The 21740-nt window shown below is 34.3% G+C and overlaps 1 protein-coding gene across 1 annotated transcript in view; it reads right to left on the reverse strand.

Annotated features, from left to right (window-relative positions):
• The window catches only part of LOC127854002 (T-cell-specific guanine nucleotide triphosphate-binding protein 2-like), a 23350-nt gene extending 2298 nt beyond the window's left edge, over positions 1 to 21052 (reverse strand). Inside the window, exons 1-4 of the mRNA XM_052388900.1 lie at positions 20913 to 21052; positions 5200 to 5301; positions 4455 to 4702; positions 1 to 3348 (exon numbers count right to left, since the gene is read on the reverse strand). The exon at positions 1 to 3348 is cut by the window's left edge and continues 2298 nt beyond it. Coding sequence (XP_052244860.1) covers positions 2155 to 3348; positions 4455 to 4702; positions 5200 to 5287 — 1530 coding nt within the window. The 5' untranslated portion in view covers positions 5288 to 5301; positions 20913 to 21052 and the 3' untranslated portion in view covers positions 1 to 2154. The remainder of the gene's footprint in view (positions 3349 to 4454; positions 4703 to 5199; positions 5302 to 20912) is intronic.
• Positions 21053 to 21740: the final 688 nt, after the last annotated feature.

Below are 21740 nucleotides of genomic sequence, written 5' to 3' on the forward strand. Positions count from 1 at the left end.
ACATAAAAAGTTAATTCCAGTCATTGAACCATGACTTACAGATAAACATTTATTTCCTATCAGTAAATTGAAAATCTATTAAATAATCTGAATTCATAAAGTATCAGATATCCCATCATTATCGCATTTTTTTCTCATTATTAAGTAAACAGACACTACATAATAGTTAAAAACAACAAAAAACAACACAATTTACACGTCAAATGATACAATTAAAATTGAATGAATACATACATAGTCATTTTTCATTTAATAAATGCGAGCGTTATATGAGATAAAGTGATTTAAACAGATACAATAATGATAGGAAAACAATTAAGTCGGTTATATGGTGCACTCATTTTAACTAAAACATATACATGTACAAACATCAATTTTATAATTACACAACTAAACTAAATCAAGTGATTCATTTTAAACAAAAATGGCCCTTAATCGCTCACCTGCTCACCCATTAACGTGGTAAGCTTTTAAGGACGGCGCATGATTTAAATACTCTCGTGGTAGATGGCAACAATCAGATGTAACATACCAAATATAAAAGCTGTGTGAGTTATTGTGTTATGAATTAAAAAAAATATTGTGGTAATGAAGTGAATTAATTACGATAATTGTGGTAATTAAGTAAATTCAGTAAAATAGTTGAAAAACCCACACTCATATTTCTATTCCGACTTAATACAACAAACAAACTGAGTAGATAACCAGAATATTACGTACCATTTTTAATATTTCACCTCTTGTATTTGTTAAAGAAAAGACAAATATAAATAATCTTATTATTTAGGGTTAGAGAATTTTCAATACAGGGCATGATTTGAACAATAATTTCAGATAACTACTTTCTTATGTCACATACAATTATTGCAGCATTTTGACCTATGGGTTCGATTTGTGAAGTTTTAATTTGTGAAATATATTTAGTTCTGGTGATTAACAGATGTAGCGGACCGGAAAGAGTTGAACAGCTGTTAAGCGGGTCACCTTAGGATTTACCAGTGAAGATTCGTTAACATTTGCTTAGGTAGTGAAGCTCAATGGGCCATTATCGACCTGAAATGGCCCACAAGTCACCCGGGGATGACTAGAAGCCGATTCTTGTCACCCTAGGGTGACTTCAAGCCGACGCTAGTCATCCCCGGGTTACATGAAGCCGATTGTAGTCACACGGGGTGACATGAAGCCGATTCTTGTCACCCGGGGTCACTTCAAGCCGATTCTAGTCACCCTCGAAATCAGCATAAAGTCACCCGCGTCAACAATTTTACTTTTTCAACAAAATATACATTATTTGGTCGTTCGTTTTCTATTTTTATTTACATTTTGTTGTTGTTGTTGTTTTCGGAATAAGCCGCTTTCTGGTCGAACGCGCGCGCGCTTTTTACGACATCGAAATGCGATGCGATGCTGTTTGAAAAAAAATACACGGGTGACTAGAAGCCGATTCTTATCACCAGGGGATGACTAGAAGCCGATTCGTGTCACCCTGAGGTGACATGAAGCCGATTCTAGTCACCCGGGGCTGACTAGCGTCGGCTTGAAGTCACCCCAGAGTGACATGAATCGGATTCTAGTCACCCCGGGTGACTTGTGGACCATTTCAGGTCGACAATGACCCAATGAGCGGTAGTGAAGACGTTAGAAGAAACCGTTAACTCACACGCATTCATTTACCAACGATGGCCATCATGGTATCCATAAAGCTCATCATTGATTACTACGAGATCTAACAATCATTTAAGCATTTTTTAAACGTTTTATGAGCTATTTAAAACTTAAAGTTAAAGAAGTAATACAACAAACAGCTACAAAAAAAACTACACAGTATATAACAACGTCGGTCGTTATAATATATATATATTTATTGCAATAAAGAAAGTTAACAACCATGACATACGAAACACATACTAAACGCGGTTTCATCATCGATGTCTAGTGTGGACCCGACTCCGAAATGTTCGGTTTTATTTGCGTTAAATGGAACACACACATTATAAAAAGCAACACGATATTAACACTGGAGTAATATATCGCAAATGTTTTCTCTTAATACCTTTTTTATTGTTTGGTACAGAAATTATGCGTGTTTGGAATTGTGTACCTTTTTGAATCAACACAAAGTTAAAAAAATCATTACGGTGCTATGGATTATAATTAACTATGAGTGTTTGTCCAAAGAGCAATTTGGGTCTGAAGTCGTTGATTTTCAGATTTACACATATTCAAGATACTTTTGAGTACAGCTGCGCTTTGGCGCTGAACCTTTCGAAATTTCCTTTGGGGACCAATCACTGGAATTCTGTCAACAATTGAAGAATTATATTTTTCTTCAAACCGTTCATAGTACTTTTCAAAACTCGTCTCGGATTCCAAAATCCCAGCAGATTGCACGTGAATGGTGTTCTTCAGCTCACTCATATCTTTTCTAAATTTCTTAGCAACAAGATTCAAGGATTCTGTGCTGACTCCGAAATGTCTTGTGTACAGAATCGCTTCATTCATTAGAATTTTTAATTCACGATTTTGATTGTTTTCGCGATTGGAGAAAGCCGCTCTTAAAGCGGCATTGTTTGAAATTTTGGAAATTCGCTTGCTTAAAACCTCAACTTTTTTAATAAGTATGTCTTCACTGAGGGTGGCTATACAAAGTGTCATTGCATCTCGTTTCAAGTCAGAAACAGTTTTGATCAAAGTCACGTTTAGTTTATGAAACTCAAACGTTTCAGTTTTGTGACTATTTATCACAAAAACCTTAGGGTCTTTTATTCCTCCTTTTTTGAGATTTTCAAGACAGTCTTCTTTAATCTGTTTTACTATATTTGTGAGTTCTCCTGTATTCAAAGACTTCCGCCGTTCTTGTTTAACGTTTTCCAAGTCGTTGTCAATTTTTGTTCTGATAAAAAACAAGTTTGCGCTTGGTTTACATTCCATAATGATTGTTGCCAGCCACATGTCATTTTCCTTAAAACGAGTGCTTGAAACAAGGAGCAAAAAGTCATAATTCTTAAAATCAACAACACTTTGGAAATATTGTTCACGCGTTAAATTTGGAGTCCCAACCCCCGGTAGGTCCCACACATTTAGGTAGGGATATTCTGGGTGCGGATAACAAGTAATCATCTTTGTAGTTTCTGTGCACCCAGTCTTTGCTGCGCCATCATCGTCTGCTTTCAACCCCCTTAAAGAATTTATTAACGTAGATTTACCTGTCCCCGCCTCACCTGTTACGGCAATGTTTATTGTCGAATGGCTCCATTCGCTATTCGATTCGTCTAGTTTCTTGATAAGTTCGCTGTAGCCGCTGTCTCTCAACATTGTCTCATACTCAGCCATCTCTTCTTCTGATATCTGGTTATATTTAGTTTCAAGTGAATTTTGCGGTAAAGCATTTGGAAACCCGTTAAAATATAAATATTAGAATAACGATTGATCATGGTTACACCTTAAACAATAGTTTTGCCAAACAGTTTGTTATATATAACATCCACATAATACATAGTTTAAACGGATTACAATTCATAATGCGAACGTTGATCTTGACCAATACGAATCTTATGTTATATCTCCAACCTCGAAAGAAATTGAAAAAAAATCGTGCACGTTCGTAGCCTTATAACTGATAATGACAGATACCAAAGTCATATCGAATAAAAAGCCCACCCTGTAAATATGCAGGAAACCGATCAAACGAACCTCGCTTACCGAAAAAAAACACGCATTATATCGTTCAATAAGCAACCTTTTTCTTGTATTAATGCTATAGTTTCACCAATACCGAGAACGTGAGAGGCATCGAAAAGAAATCGACTAGGCACACAACGTTTTGTATTAAGCGAAATGTATCGTATATATTTCGTACCAAGCAACTTCAAATATAAACATAAACATATAAATGCATCAGTTCAGTTTTGAGTGAAATATAGGTAGTTTTTTTAATGATAACTGATGTCTTTAAATGCAATAAATGTTGCAATGCTTTAAAATCTATAACATTTTGATTATATAGCACAGTAGCCCTATACGCTAAGGGCCTATCAGTATGCATTCTTGAGTTTTACAAAGCCAGATTTAGATCAGTTAATAAAATTGCTTCATTTGATATTTTACTTGTTTTGCGCTGTTACATCATCGAGAATGTTCTTTTGCATGTACTACTTAAATATCTCTCCGCATATTTCAAAATTTGATTCTCATATAGTTAAACATTCTCAACTTCATATTGTTTTCATAATAGCATCCCTATCAGATCAATGTACAATCATGATCTAAACTAATATAACCGAGTCATTTTAAGGATGACTAGAGGGTTGTGAGATTCCGTTGGCTGCGTTCTAATCCTAATGCACAGCGCATTCTGAATGTGATTGTACTCAGACCCGATGTCGTAACGTCCACGTGAGTGGGAAATTCGTTTGTTATGTATCAATTCATATAATAAACATGTAAATTCTTACCGGAACATCTTCATACCAGTCAGTGCCAAGTTCTGCGAAATCAATTTCAACTTCTTCATTTTGACAAGGCCATTCTTTTCGTCCGTCTTTACCCGAAATTGGCCGCTCGCTATTTGATACTGGTTGTCTATGGTATATGTCAATTTCTTCACTCCCATCATTCAAACGGGAAGGAAAACGGGACGTTGCTTCCAGTTGTGAAGATAGTTCTGCCTTTTCAGATCCTTGCCTTCTACCGTCACAACATCCTGAAATCAGATTGAACGATTTAGTTTGTTCGTGAGTATTTTAAACTACCATGCCATTAACCCTCAAGCGAATTCGGCTTGAGTGCCTTTTGTCGTTTATACCAGAGAAACATCTATCATTAAATTAGTGTTCTTAAGCAAATAAATGTTATTGTGTTGGCCTTACAGCGCTGGATTGTGTACATGCATTCAAGACGTCGTTCATTTGTCTTTGTCGAAATTTATTTCTGCAATATGCACTATAGATTCCATCAACTTTAATGGACAAACACATTTATTCTAAACATTACAAACATTAACGAACATAACAACAGCGGTATGCTGTTACACGCATAATGTTTTTCTATTATTTTGTTTGTAATTTTTATTGGCATATGAAGTCACAAGTGGACAGTGTGCAAATGTACTATTTTATCTAAAAACGAAGTTTCCATTTTGAATTAAAAGATGCATGAACGTTAAATATATTCGCAGAAGTACACAAAAAACACACGTACCGTCTGATTGCCTTTCAATTTTCGTTCCGCATTCTTTGCAAAAATTCGAAGTCACTTTTTGTTTAGCGCCGCAGCATTCGCAAAACATCTTTCGCTTTGACCCTAAAACACATTATGACGATGATAGTACCTGTAGTTAATAATACATTGAATAATCAAATGTGAAGTTGTTAAGCGTATTTTTGCATAAATGCATTGTTTCGTAATATCATAAAATAGATAAGTTTAGATTCGAATTAAATGGCAGAGTTGTGATGATTGCAAATCAAAACTCCGAAAGACGGTTAATAATAAACCGAATATATTGCATGGGCAAGCGTTTTTGAACGCGCCAACATTTTCTATTGAAATATGTTTCACAATCTTGAATGCATAAACATATCATTAAATAAGTAGAAGTGCTTTTAAGAATCTAATGGATAGATTGATCAAGAATCCCAATCGGTTGGATAAAATTGCTCCACTTTGTATACAGAGTCCATACACTGTTGTTTAACTGACGCAATATTACGTGCAGTACGAACCGTAAAAGAATATTTTCCTAAAAAGAAGGGATGTAGTTGACACTTGTTCATAATTTAATTTCATTGGTCCTCAAAAAGTTGTAACTCTTTTGATCTGGTCTCTTCTTACCATTGAGTAATTAAATGGTAATTAAATTGAATGCGTTTTAATTCGCTTTTATTATTGTTTAATTTGAATTACAACGCTATGAGGTTAAATTTTATTTTCACGTATATGGTTAAAGTTTATTTACACTTATATGTATCATTAGTATTGCTGGGCCAAGTGTGAGGTTGAGCGCTTTAAAACCGGTTTAAACCCCCAGTGCTTTGCATTGATGGTTCCAAGGCGGTGACCCCAGCTTTATTCTTATATGTGGTTATGTTGTTTTGTATTGTGCTGTTTTGTACCGTTTTAACAATTGGTCAGTTTCCTTAAATAAAGGACCAACTAATTGTATATAATGAGAATGCAATACTGTTCCAGCAGCTGGAGTTTCACTTCTTTATATTGAATTGCACAATTGTTTGACGTGTTCTGCGTGGGTGCAGTAGCGTGTATCCCCGTACACATCTTCGATGTTGTTATATTTTCAGCCTTCAGAGGCTGGTAGCGGTATTGTAATTTTTATTATTTTTAGAAACCTTTTTTAAGATCTTTCTTTTACTATGATTCTTTGACATTTTCTGTATGTATAGTGTAAACTTGTATGTTCATCAATTGAGAATTCTGCAGGTTAAACTGAATTTTTACAGACCTTTATCTGACAAGCTGCCTTTTACTCTTTTATGTATGATGAATTGGCAATGTGTATTAATGTAACTACAAGAATGGTGGTTTCGACAAATTATAAAACTATGAACAAATTGATAACAAAAACACCTAAAGTTGTTCTCTCCCAATTGAGAATTCCGATTGCACTTAGTATTCATTTGCCGTTCATATATAGACAATTACTTTTTTCTAAGCCTACAGTCAAAATTAGTTTACTTCGAGCATCTTGCATTGGAGATACTATACAACAAGGTTCTAATTTGCATCGTAATTAAGCCCCGTGTTAGCGCTATCCTACAATAAAAGAGTGCAACTCTAAGAAGTGTTTATGTTGCAAGTTTTTAAATAGGTCCTCTTTTATTCTTTCATCTGTTAATAATCGCAAATTTTCAGTTAACATTAAATCCGATGTCTCATGAAATTCTATGCATGTAGTGTATATCGTTACTTGAAAAGTACCCTGTTGTGGTGCGCAATACGTTGGGAAGACTGGTAGATCACTTAAACACGTTTTAGGGGACATTTTTATAAAATTAAAAATAACAATACATTTTTAACTTTATTTACGGGCACTTTAATAAACGGGTCATAGCGTAACACATGTTTCTATTCACCCTTTTGAACAATTTATTTTTGATAATAGTACTTCAAATCATTACCAATTAAAAGCAAGGAGCGTGTCGGAATTTGAATGGATTAAATGTTTACAAACAGCTAACCCACTTGGTTTAAATGATAATATATTAAATGTTTGAACTATTTCTAAAAATAAATTGATTATTTCATTTTCTCATTTCAGTAAACGTATTAGAAATAAACGTTCACACGGCATAAGGAAAAATGGTAACATAAGCCGTAATTTTAAACGACAGCTTTCTTTAAATGTCTTCTACACATTATTACAAAATGGTGGTAAACAAAAATTACCAAGGGGACTTTGCTCTTTTTCTGTATCTTCTTTGGCGCATAATGATACGGAATGTAAACTTATTTTACTTCAATCTGACCCTCTGTATGAATGTGCTTGTATTATTAAATATTTCACTGACTATTATCTTAAACCTTTCATTGAAAGTTCACATAACAAATCGAGAAATCGTATCAAAATTGAGTTTTGTAATATAGGTCTTGATTTAATTGACCAATGATAAAAATGTGCGCCGGTGGATACTCCCTTATTTCCGCAATACTGAATCACCACTTATTTGCTACAAATAAAGTAAACCTGTTAGAAGTATCGTGTTTAATTATAATTTTATTTCCACAGATATTAATGTAATAAGAAATTGTCCTACACCATGTTCTAATTCAAAATATTTATATAGTCCAGTAGGACATGTTATTACTGGCAATCTTAATTTCATTCAAAATAAAACCTAAGCAATTAACTACGCAGAGGCCCTAAGTATAGACTTCCTATTCCTAACGATTTTGATAACTACATTAAGAAAATCGAAAAATCTTTACAGGAATATTGTTCTTCATGGTTTAGGAAGGAAACTGCTCAAATAACTGCACTCAATGAATGGAAAACTTAAGCATTATGTATGGTCATGATATTTTTTTATAATACAAATCCTTTGGCAAAACCACATTCACTTAAATTTAATAAATAAAGTACATTGCTTGACGTCTTAAAATCTAAATTCGTCATAGTTCCTGCAGATAAGGCTGCTAATAATGTTATAATAATATGACGAGTGTTTTATGTTCAAACTATTTCACATGAACATTCACAAACTACATCATATTGTGATTACATTAAGCAACCTAATGAAATTATTGCCGACCATATTGCCGAATGCAAAAAAATAAATGTAATAGTAAATATTACTGACAAGAAATTGCCATCACTTTACTCGATACCTAAATTATATAAAACGCCATATAAAATCGTTTTATCGCTAAGTCAATGTCTTGTACCACCAAGCAATTATCAGTGTATCTAACATCTGCATTGGGTGCTATTAGATATCAAATAGCTAAATATTGTAATAAAGTTTATGAAAATAGTATTGTAAACATATTTTGGTCAATAAAAATTTCCTTAGAAGTTATTGATAAAATTGCAAAGAATAAATATAAGTTGTCACAAGTAAGCACATATGATTTTTATACACTATATAAAACGTTTCCGTACACTTTAATAAAATCCAAACTTTTTTTAATTTAAAAAAAAAAAACATTTGATAGAGAGAAGTGTTCGTATCTTGCTTTGAACACTAAAACAGATTTTTTAAATCAGATATTAGATAAATACAACATTTGGACTTGTCTTGACCTGTGTGCAGCACTTACTTTTCTTCTGGATAACTTGTTCGTTGAATTTAATGGTAAATATTTAAACAAATTATCGGGGTTTCTATGGGTACTAATTGTGCGCCACTTATAGCTGATCTTTTTTATTGTTATGAAAGCGATTTTATGTTAGAGTTATCGAAAACTTAACAGCTCGATTTGATTCAACGTTTTAACCTTACTAGTAGGTACATTGATGACATACTTAATTTAGATAACACACACTTTAAACAATATATTCACACAATCTACCCGAACGAACTAGTCTTAAATAGATCGTGTAAATCAAATACAGATGCTGCGTATTTAGACTTACGTCTTACTATTAATAATAATATGATTAGGACAAGTTTATACGACAAACGGGACGACTTTAACTTTGAAATTGTGAATTTTCCGTTCCTTGATGGTATCTTTCTTATTTAAAAAAATGGAATTATTAATGGAATGACCATTTTATATGTTTGATTCTTATATATTATATAACCAAAACTGGTTTTATTGGTAATTCGATTTTACAGTACTGCCCCTTTAATATTTTTTATTTTTTATTTTACAGTACTGCCCCTTTAATGATATTTGATTACGTCATCTTGTCATCGCTTCTAAATTTCTTCGTACGACACACTTTCACTGTTTTAGGCTACATACATAGGTAATTGGGTGTTCTCTCTGACGGGCGTTTCTTATTTATTTTTATTTTTTAGCAGTCACATAAACAACCAAGTTATGTAATATGGATGTTTTACAGCCATTATTGCTGCGTGTTCCTGTATTTGCGCGATGATGATCTGACATATTAACTTTATGATGCTTTATTCTTAATCTTTTTCTAAAAAGAAATGATGTATGATGTAGTTGACAATCGTTCTTAATTTTATTTCATCGTTCCTCAAAAAGTTGTAACTCTGTTGCTCTGATCTCTTTCCTACGATTGAGGAATTAAATAGTAATTAAATTGAATGCGTTTTAAATCCATTGTATTATTTTTTAATTTGAGTTGCAATGCTTTGAGGTTAAATTTTATTTACAATTATATGTATCATGAATAGTGCTCGGCCAAGTGTGAGGTTGAGCGCTTTTAAACCGGTTTAAACCCCCAATGCTTTGCATTGACGGTTCCAAGGCGGTGACCCCAGCTTTATTCTTATACGTGTTTATGTTGCTTTTGTATTGTGCTGATTTGTACTGTTTTAGCAATTGGTCACTTGCCTTAAATAAAGGCCAAATTAATTGTATATATTAATGAGAATGCAATACTGCTCCAGCAGCTGGAGTTTCACTTCTTTATGTTGTTTGTGTTCATTGTGAGCACCATCGGTGAGAGCAATAATTCACGTTCTCCATTAGTTCTTTCATTTTAACTTTCAAGTCGTCAAATACAAATCTGATTTAACGGGATCGTCGCATATTTTCCTTAATATATTTTTAGCAAGCGTTTTGTGTGGTCCCCAAGAAAAAATTGTGGAACGAGTCATTGAACTTAAATAATGTTCATGAACACATAAGTAACTTTTTTAATGTGTCCTTATTTTTTAAGTTTGGATTAAGATGAGCATACTTATACTACACATGCTAACATACAAAGTGGCCCCCTCTGATTAATATCACCGTGAAAAATATAACCAACGAAAAATTTAACATGTGTTAATATAAATGTATTAGAACATACATCAACTTAAATTGTTTTTATTTTATCAAATGCTATTAATGTTTTTTTTTAATGAAGGTGTCACTCATATTAGAGCAATACAATATTAAACAGTATTGGGTAGTATTATAATACAAATTGGATTTGCAGTCGTCGAAGTATGAGCAATAAGAAGAAATATCTTTAAAAAAGTTAACAGCGTATATCCTGACTTATAAATAACATAGACAATTGTCGTTTCAAAGTTATTTAATTAAAAACAAAGGTTTAAGTACTGTTGTGATCTTGTTTTCTCATAAAAGTCGCATATCCATCGCATGAAATGTTTGTTATGAAGTTCACGTATATTAAACCACATAATAGTGTACGTTTATACACATTTTTCAACGTGAGATCACAACATATACATGTATGTCCGCACATGGATTATTATTTTATTTCTTTGTCATAGAAACATGTGGAATGTTTGTATTTGATTAAGGCGCAGTTTTCTTTAAACACATTAAAATACCACTGTTTCATCCGCGTCATGCGAAAATTGGTCTTATGGCATATTCGGCCAACGTAGCTTAAGCCGTACCTTAAGTCAGGGGCTACACTTTCCGTTAAAAAATGCACTCAAGATTTCGTGGTATCTTCAGAGTAGCCTATCAAATATGCATATCCTGACAAGACTGTCTGGGTGCGCAGGCTGGGCTGGAGCTACACGTGCAGCATATTGCAATATACTTATTTTGCATGACGCGGGTCTTTACAAATCTAAAAGCGTCTTGTAAATGCAATATCAAACCCAGATACTTTCCAATAGAAAATTGCAATCAAACTATTTATAGAAAACTGGCAAATGTCGGTAGCCTATTCTGGATTGCATACGGCACAGATATATGGCTACATAGTTAAACGATGTCCCTTGAATCATGGGCACTACTGTTTCGGTAGCTTTGTCTCACAATACAAGACATATGGCATTAACCGATAGGTGTTCATTCATATCCGTCCATTAAATTCATTTTATTTCATATCTTGAAAACATGATTGTGTTATCAACATACGGCGTTTATTGATAGTACAATCAGTCTTCCCCTAACGATAAACTGACCCAGCACTGACCCTGAAAGTCTTGATGATGCAAAATTACCGGAAATGCGCAATTACCGTTATTACTTTAAGTTTTCGGACATTCTAAGTTTTAGGACACCTCCTTTTACGGCCAAAATAATTATTTTTCACGACTTTTATTTTTTGGACATTTGCGTTTTTATCATTAATGACTCTACATTTTCGGACAGTATATTTTACAGCGCTATTTTAACAGATTTTGGCACTGTATTCGCTTATCTAGTAACACTTCAATCATGGTTTTTACAAACGGATAAGGTCATTATACCTGGGAGACGCATGCCGCTGGGCAATGGACCATACCATTTGCGTAATTGGGTATATAACCACGCATATCGGTAGAATACAATCGCTTAACCCAACAACATTTTTACTGATATCTTCCTATTTAGGAATCAGTATGTTAACTGTTTTAACTTTCTTTTCTGTGTCATTTCAGGAAAGAGTTAGCAAAGCTGTGAAGTTGTATTTATTTCAATTAAAAACAATATTGTGCATTGAATTATGTTTTTTCAATTTCTTTTATACCGAATGATAAAATATTACATTTCTGCAGTGAAATAACAGCAGTAAAAATAAATAAATTGTGAAAATTGTTTAAAAAAAATCGGAACTACTTTTTCTATTTTTAGATTATCATATCAAGATTTATATGTTTTTTGTTATGATCACGAGTGAATAACAAACGATATTCCATCGAATCCAACACATTTTCTTTTTTATTTTATGCTTTTTCATCGTTTATTTACATTTTACAAGAGTTTAACCGAAGAATTTCGCTGGTATAATGACATCATTTTGTGCATGAAATGTATTGAGGCACGCCATGGAAGAAAGAGTAACGTTTCAGCGAAAGGGAAACGGCTGTTAATTATTTTCTTGAAAAATGGAGCATAAAAGAAACAGAAAATGTGTTCATGTCAGTGTATGATCGTGTGTTATTTCACTCGTGAAAATATATTATCTATGATCACTCTTGACATAAACGATCTTACACTGACATGAACAAATATCCTCTATATAATTATAATTTTCGGACATTAAATGTTTGTCTCTAAATTTTTGGACACCTGTTATTTTTTTATATTTTCCGTATGTAAATTTTTGGACACGACAAAAAATATTACTTTTATGTGTCCGAAAACTGAGAGTAATTACGGTTTACCCGTTCCATAGTGTATCTATTTTCGTATAAGCATGCAGAGAGTAGTTCGCATCTCCCTGCACTGAACAGTATTACATCCTATACTATTTGCAAATGTTCATGGGGATTATGCGCAAATCAGCCAATATAATGAATGAGGTGTAGTCGTTCGGGTCATCATGTAAAAGATCATTAAAGGTGAAAATCTGGATTAAACGGCAACGCCGAAAAATAAAAGCAGAAGAAGTAGCGGTTGTAGGCTAAGATACATAAGTAGTAATACTTGCAGTACTAAAAGAAGAAGCTAATGTTTTGTTCTTCGTGTTGTTATTTTCAGCTACATTTTTGCGTTTTGAGTGTTGGTGTTTGTATTGGTATTGATAATTTACTTGTGTATTGTGGTTTTGGTGTGTTGTTGTAAATTATGTTTTTCTTCGTGTTTTGTTGCGTGTAAGGCTATTATTGTTTGTTCAAATATTGTTATGTGTGTTATAGCATATTCTTATTTAACTGTAGGAGAAACTCTTGAAATAAACGGACTTAAATGTATTTCGGTTGACCTTCAATTGTGCAGAAACAAATCAATAATACTGGAGCTGTCGACGGCCCATCAAATGCTGATATTGCATCTATAGACCTTTATTGGATAAGCAACGGGCACTAGAAAAGTTGAAGGAATAGGCACTTAAGGTATTTAATACAGCTAATATGAACCGTCACTTTTAGTAGAATACTCGACATCTTTGTAACAACAGTACATTAATCTTTTTACGGCAATATAATCAAACACTATAATTGTTCTTGTACTTGTATTAGAGCAATAAGACGTTTAACAAGTGGTTAATTGTACAACAGCCATATAGATGAACACAAGCTCACCGGACATGCATCACATGCCTGACACACATATCAACTCCAAAAATACTCCAAACATACCCTACTCAGCTGATATATAATTGGCTATCGGTGAGATAATGTTGTCAATCTGGTATCAGTGAACAATGAGTGTACTGAGCAACCCGAAATGACTCCTTTTGCATATTCGGTGGAGATAAGTACGTCTTTTAATGATCCACGAAAGAAGAAATACAATTTACTGCGATACTTTTCAGAGTGCCACCTGTAATTCAAATTTCGTAATACAAGTGCCAATAATTTACATTTAAGGAAAAACCTAAATACAACATAACAAGATCACAGGATATAAGGCTCACAAGAACAAGATCACAAATGAGAAGGAAAAAATTGAAGGAAAGCAATTTAAAAAAAGTTTATTGATAAGTATAACATATGTATGGATGATTTACATGTATCTGTTTTGAATGTGACGAGGATCTGTAAGCTTGGAAAGATAATAATAGAATAACGTTCAAAACTACAATATATTGTTTCCAAATAAGTTAAATACACACCACGCAATACACCAAAGCTTTGAATACCAAATGCAGCCAGCGCAGAAAAATCTAATTAACAAGTGATTGTATTACGACAGCGTTGCTCTGTGAATAAAAATAACCTCCGTTATTCAATGTGTTTATTGGTTTCAAAATATATATTAAGAAAATAAGCCTAAGGAATTCCAAGCTCAGACAACATTCCTTCTCACAATAACACATAACTTTCATGAATCAAAGCGCTGAAGGCATTGAAGTTGTTCGCTATTGCATGATCTTAGACGCAACTCTGTTTTCAAAATTATGCTATAGCTTTTTATATCGCAAGTTTGAAATGAGCACAACCAATTACAATTTAAAAAGAGTGTGTTTTAAAGCACAGGTCGAGATGTGGGTGCAATGTTTATCCTCATATTTATATTAAAGATTTAACTTAGACAAAATAACAACAGTATGTCTTTTTCGCAATTGGTTGCTTTACTGGCAGCCATCTTAAGAACTTTGGTTGCCTTGCTAAAAAATAACAAGTCTAGAATCATGTTCATGTTGTGTTATGTGTATCTAATACTTTATTTATTTTCTTTAAATTATTGAGCAACAATTTTGCCGACATCACAGACTTTGAATGCATCCCGTCTTGTGAGCCGGAATCGAATCATTTCCTAGGCCTAATTGATCCACAGTCACCAATTTGTATTCTTTGTTTAAGTGGATTTGTTGTTTCAAGCGTTGAAAAAGCTAGTTGCCTTGCTTTTCAGCTCAACTGTAACCAACTTTTGAAATTAAGTTTCCTGGCCTTAAATCTACTGGTCTCAGGCTAACAGGCAACCACTAAACCTGTAAGTTATTCATGATGTAAGATCTAACACTGTATTGAACTCATTCAGTTTGCAAGTCTGAAGTCATTAAAGGGACCTTTTTACGTTTTGGTAATTTCACAAAATTGAACGATTTTATAATTTGGAGAGTTCTGTTGTTGTCGTTAAATTTTTTTATACTACGAGGATTGCTTATATAAAGAATAAAATATATCTCTCATTGTATGAGCACTGATGGACGATTGGTCTAAACGATACACTTATATTCTAGGGGTAAGTGGTTCGAGCCCAGTTGAGGGTAACTTTTTTGTTTCTATATTTTTTTCTTGCTTTTTTAATGGAGCTTTTAAGATCCAATGTTTACATTTATCAATATTAAGCATTTTATGACAAACTGTGAAAAGGTCCCTTTTAGATGTTTACTAAAAAATGCCACAAGGTAAACAGTTAGAACACATTGGTTGTTTATTTTATTTAAAAGTGATTTTGTTTATTTGCCTTGCCAGCGAGGTTACTTTGAAGTTATTATCACTTTTATCTTCTTGTTTTTAAAATCATTAATAGAAAATGTAATTTAAGTTTAATTTTGGGAAAACAGGGCTTAATGCATATGCATTAATTGTCATCCCAGTACCAGAGTCTCTCTTTAAACGAAAAACACCATACAATCAGAAAGTGTCGTCCTTGATTAGCTTTAGCGCACTGCACATGCTTATCAGTGTGCACAGCTTCACGTATTTGACATGCATTAAGCCCCGTTTTCCTGAACGCAGCGAATATGTATTGATTTCATGGACAAACTGGCCAATTGATTACATACACACATTCACTGTCTGCAGTGTACCAGTGGTGAAGTGCAAACAGGCTAATCAATGTGCACAGGCAGATAGGGTGGTAATCGTTCTTAGAGTAGTTAAGAGCAGACCGACTTGCAAAACTTACTCTTAATCTTATTTGTTCGCAAGCGAACAACTAAAATGACTTCATAGATTGGCTTAAACCTTTGAAAATGTCACATGTCTTTAACGATAAACCTTAAATAATGGTTAAGGCAAAAGGGAAATTGATAATTAACAGGTCATATTATGAATTTCAAGATCTTTCTTTTTGACTCGAGAACAGAAACACTGATTTAAGAAATGTAAAGGATGTATAAGTGCGGTCATTTATTGCATGAAGTGCGTGCACGAACGAGTCCATGTAGGAATTTATGACTCATCGTACGCGTTTGATTTATAGTGTTCGCAAGCGTCTGTTTGGTGCATTATAGAAGCAATAAATATTTTGTAATTTGAAACCGTTATTGCCATCAAGCATGTATGCACACATTTTTTTAAATATATTACCAACATACTGACAGACGGATCAACATAGGAATCGATTGAATGACGAAAGGAAAACATATGACCCAATTTATATACGCTTTGTGTTGAGTTTTTTGTTGACAGTGTCTAGCGTTTTGTCGGTTTAATCGATTGTTTTGTTTTTTTGTAAATGTACGTTGTACAATTGTGTAATTTTTAAGTCCCCTAAAATGAAAATATTCTCATTATTTGTATTTGTTCTCTTCATAAGTCAATGGTTCGAGAGGTTCGTGTAATATATGTTTTCAAATGCAAATAACATCCAAAAAAGTCAGTCAAATGCTTTTTGAAAAACATCCAAGAGATATGAATGAAAAATGTTCACAAACGGTAACCCAAACGCTAATCAGTGGATTAACGTTCTTTGTAAAGGATTATTTGTTTAGATTTATTCTTCCTAAGAGTTCCGATGTAAAATAGTCGTCATAAAACATTAGTTCTTGATTTATTGATATTAATAAGATACTGTTTATGATGTACGTACGCGTTCTGTCACGGCTGACTATTATCTTTTCCTTTTTACATTTAAAACACACTGCAATCACCGTTCTTCTGGAACACAAGACAACACATAAACTTGTAAAATACCTTGCAATTTGTCAACGCTGGTCTAACTCATCTCTGTTAACCCACTTGTGTTCAAAATGCATGTCGCCAGGTGTCGCCTCTAAACTAAACTGTGTGCTTATGCGCGTTGTATGATGGGAAATCTGAAGTAACATTTTCGTTTTAGGTTACATTCCATTAAATAATTTATCGAAAGTAGTTTTTCTCTTCTGGCCCCATGCGTTTTGGGTACTCTTTTCTGTACTATACGTTTGTCTGAAGCATGCTGATTATTTCATCTAGGACTACTTTGAAAGATACACGTTTGCGGACCGTTTATTGAAATGCTGTGAATTTGTCGGAATCATGTTTACCGAGGGTGCTTGCATTTAGGCGAATAGGGTTTTCGTTCAAAACAGACATATTCATATTTAGATTGATACTAGGTTTGCACAATCTTAAATTAATAATGGCAAACAACTTTTCTTAAAAGTTGGTCGTTTTATAATTGGACCCTATATGATTTGGCATTTATGTAAGCTGACCTTATCGTCAAAACGTGCATATGAAGCGTCCATTTAACATATATTGTTGCACGACACCACTTAAATTAAGATTATAATGTTTATCCACCGGGTTTGATAAATAAACACATTGATTTAGTTCAAATGGTTATGCTTGTATATGCTACAAACCCATATAAGGACGAGTGCTTACAGAAGTTCGGGATCGTTTCGGATCCACCCGATTAAGGACGACCCAAGGGCTTTTTTTATTTTTGAGCGTCGACGGTTTTTCAAAGACCATTGTCCCGGTGAAAAGACGGAATCCACACGGACCGAGGAGTACTAACACGGACAAATTCGGCAACAGCACACAATCGATACGTTGCCAACCGGATTGTCACGGACAGTCCGGCAGAGTTATGTACAAGTATTGACTGACCCGGCAGAGACAAGGATAGACCCGAATTACCAAGAACCAACACATCGCATCTAACGGACCATCCGGGACACACACGACAACAGAAGGGAAAAGCACGGCAGCGATACGGATCAAAATCGATCAGGACCGTCGGTAGCTCAAGACTATTCTGGAATATGACATGTTTTTTTTTAGATAAAGGTCCTATTACCCACTTCGTTAAAGCGGAAATATAGAATGGCATTGGTTGAACGTCGTATAGTTAAGATTCGGAATCAGGTTAACCCAACACTTGTCGATGGTGTCCTTTAGATCATTGATACTGAACACTATAGCATCAACGGCCGAAAAAGGCAGCTTATTTCCGCGCAAAGTAAATTGTAATCAGCGAAGACCAAGGCCATGGGGAATATGGAATGGTAAATATTGTAGTTATAGTTAAAAACGCTACCACGCCGCAGACACTGTATGGCGATCTTCTTCACATCCTATTACACAGATGTTCAGCTGCTATCGGTCGCCGATCTGTTTGGCGATTATATTCCAATCATCTGGCGTTTAAGGACAGGAAATTATTTCCTAAGACAAGTATTGCATCGCAGACATGACGGATGGCACTGGAGACGATATTGTGTGCAACCCCGAAGCCATATTTCTTAGGATTGTAGCTGTCCCATCATGCAAGGTACAACACTATCTTTGCCAACTGTATACAAGCTGTCAGAGGCTTCCTGCATTTTACTACTTCCGCTTTATTGTGGTACTCAATGCGTGTCAGAATCGCTTGGTATATATTATTGCCCATGACCCAAATGTGTTTTCTTATTTTCTATTTACCAGTGTAGATGCTTTTCGCGACGCCTCTATTTCTTTTGCGTGGCTTTGCTAAAGTACCCAGGATACTGTTTTCCAATTAAGCCTTTTTGCATCTAATCCAAGCTTGTCCTTAGTCGTCACCTCATAACCCATGTTGCATAGTCGAAAGCACAGAAAAGGATAAATCGATGTTTTAATTTCCGTATATAAATGAACATCCGATATCGTCCGTGTTATTCCGTGTTTCTCCGTTTTACTCCGTGAGTTCAACGAGTTAACACCGTGAAGCACCGTGTCGAAACCCTGTCTATCCGACATCGTCCTTGTTATGCGTAGTTAGAACGTGATAGTCTGCGGATAGTCCGTGTCTCCACTGTGTGTGTCTTTGTTGGAACCGTCTTCCTCCTTATGAGTTCTTTGCCTAACCGTGATGGTAGCAATAGAATAAAACTTTACCGGCGAATTCTGTGTGAAGGGTACGGAGACAACCGTGCAACTGCCGTCATGGTCCTAGAATGTCCATGGTCTAATTTTTTCCCGGACTGTCAAGGACCCACACGGACGACCAATGCATAAGTACGGCTGTCCCCGAAGCCCATAAGACAGCTACACGGACTGTCCCGGATGTTGTCGTCTGCCAGGAACGTTACGGATGAACACGGCTGTTTTGATGTTCCAACACTGCCGTGTTGGCCACCAGGAACCTTAAAGGCATTACCGGATCGATACGGGGCTACACGGCGGCTACACGGTTCACATGCCGGATCATGCTGGACATGATCCGTGTTGATAAGACATCTATATGGAACTGGGATAAAATAACGACTCAAGTACACGCACTTTATTGGCCATAAATGAATTAAAACACTGCGTTTAGTGTTGGCTTTTAAGCACAGCATTTTATAAAATATAAAAAATAAACTTTTTTATAAATAATTTCATTCTTCCGCTGATTATATTCTATGTATGCAGATTCGAGAAACGTGCTTACGTATCCATATACATACACGTATAATGTATAGGAGTCACTTAGAAATGTTACGCTTGTATACAATGATCGGAATGTGAATGATGAGAGTACAGCACTTGTTAACACAGGACTCAGTAGTAAGCACAAAGAGCAAAAATATCGTACTTTGCTTTGATGCAATTGCTCTGGAAAATCGTTTGAACTCGCAAGGAGGCAAATAGCCTTAGTATGGTTTTGTTCCAAATATACATTACACATCATAACACACACGTAATTGGTTTAATTAAAACGGTGGGATATGGGGGAGTGGAATTTAAAAGTGTTGATATATTTATTATTGCAACAAAGCTGACAATTTTTTATATTGTAATAGTGCTACACCCTCTCCTATGTTAGTACATATAAGTTTGAGCGGTATAAGCAAGCCATTAACAAACACATATTTTCTCTCGCTTCGGTCGTATAGTATAGTGGGTGTCTTGCATATAGGGGTGGAGGTCTATAAGAAGGTATGGGTAGAATGATCGGGTATATATTACGTAGGTGTTGAATGAATCTAGCTAGTTCATATTCCATTACTAACAAATCAAGCATGACCTCGTCTAGAACTCGTTTCTATGGTTTACAAATATTTATTTTTTGTTTTACCATTTTAACAAGTATTGAAATCAGCCCAGTACGAAGGTTATATATATATATATATATATATATATATATATATATATATATATATATATATATATATATATATATATATATATATATATTCATGTATGTACGAAGACAATATTTTGATAAGCAACACTCATGTTAATTAAGAAAACTAAATAAATACTAAGCATGTAGCGCTCTATTAAGATTGTATGTGCGCACAGGTAATCGCGACTTCATTGTAGTCAAAATGGTTTCATGCCGAGATGCGATAGTAGTTCATTGTATGTTTTGTAAATGTAACTTATCGTTAAGAAGACATAGTTTACAATCAAAGTTTAATTACATATTCGTAAAAACAAATCTGAACAGTTATGTTTATTTCATTAGTGTGAGACATAAGGTAGTCATATTATATAGGAAGAGTGCGCATTTATTGAACAACAAAAATCAACGTTTGTACGAATAAGCCGCATCCTTAATTGGGGGAGACCTGTACATGCTAACGGGTGTTTAAACGATTTTTTGTACATATGATACAATATTATACAAGTATGTTTCAATGCATAACATGAAAATTCAATATCGTACAACACGAAGCTCTTCAAGAATTCCGATTGTTAAAGGTATAATGTCTAGACGAAGAAGAACAAGAAGAAGACGACGACAAAAAAGAAGAAGAAGAAAAAGAAGGAAAGGAAGAAAAAGGACACAAACACAAAAGTAAAAATAAGGTTTACCTTTAAGTAGCCTAACAAAACTAACTTATTCCTTTAGAGTGGCTCCAATCACTGGCAATTTGCTCAGACGTTAAAGTCGAACTGTCAATAAATCTGCACTGATAACGATATTTAAATAAATTGCAGTTGGTTATTGAACGCCTATAGGTTTTAGAAAATGAGTCACGTATTTTGTACCCAACTGAGCCCGATTTGTGTATTATTGTTATACTTTTTCTGGTGATTTTTCGTGATTCGTGCATAGATTACATATTTTACACATAGAATTGTGTCTGTTACTGATGATTATGATGATGACGATGTTGAAGAAGGAGAAGATGAAGAAAAAAGATGATGATGATGATGAAGAAAAAGAAGAAGAAAAAAAAGAAGAAGAAGAAGATGATGTTGATGATGATGATGGTAAAGATGATGATGATGATGATGATGATGATGATAATGATGATGATGATGATGATGATGATGATGATGATCATGATGATGATCATGATGATCATGATCATGATCATGATCATGATCATGATAATGATGATCATGATGTTTATGATGATGATAAACATCATGATGTTCATGATGATTATGATAATCATGATGATGATGCTCATGATGATCATTATAATTATGATGATCATGGTTATCATGGTGATCATGATGATTATAATGATCATGATCATGATCATCATCATCATCATGGTGATGATGATGATGCTCATGATGATTAGATTATCATGGTGATGATGCTCATGATGATCATGATAATTATGATGATCATGGTGATCATGCTGATCATGAAGATTATAATGATCATGATGATCGCGATAATCATGA

The sequence above is a fragment of the Dreissena polymorpha genome, chromosome 12, assembly GCF_020536995.1.
Source record: "Dreissena polymorpha isolate Duluth1 chromosome 12, UMN_Dpol_1.0, whole genome shotgun sequence".
Taxonomy (NCBI): domain Eukaryota; kingdom Metazoa; phylum Mollusca; class Bivalvia; order Myida; family Dreissenidae; genus Dreissena; species Dreissena polymorpha.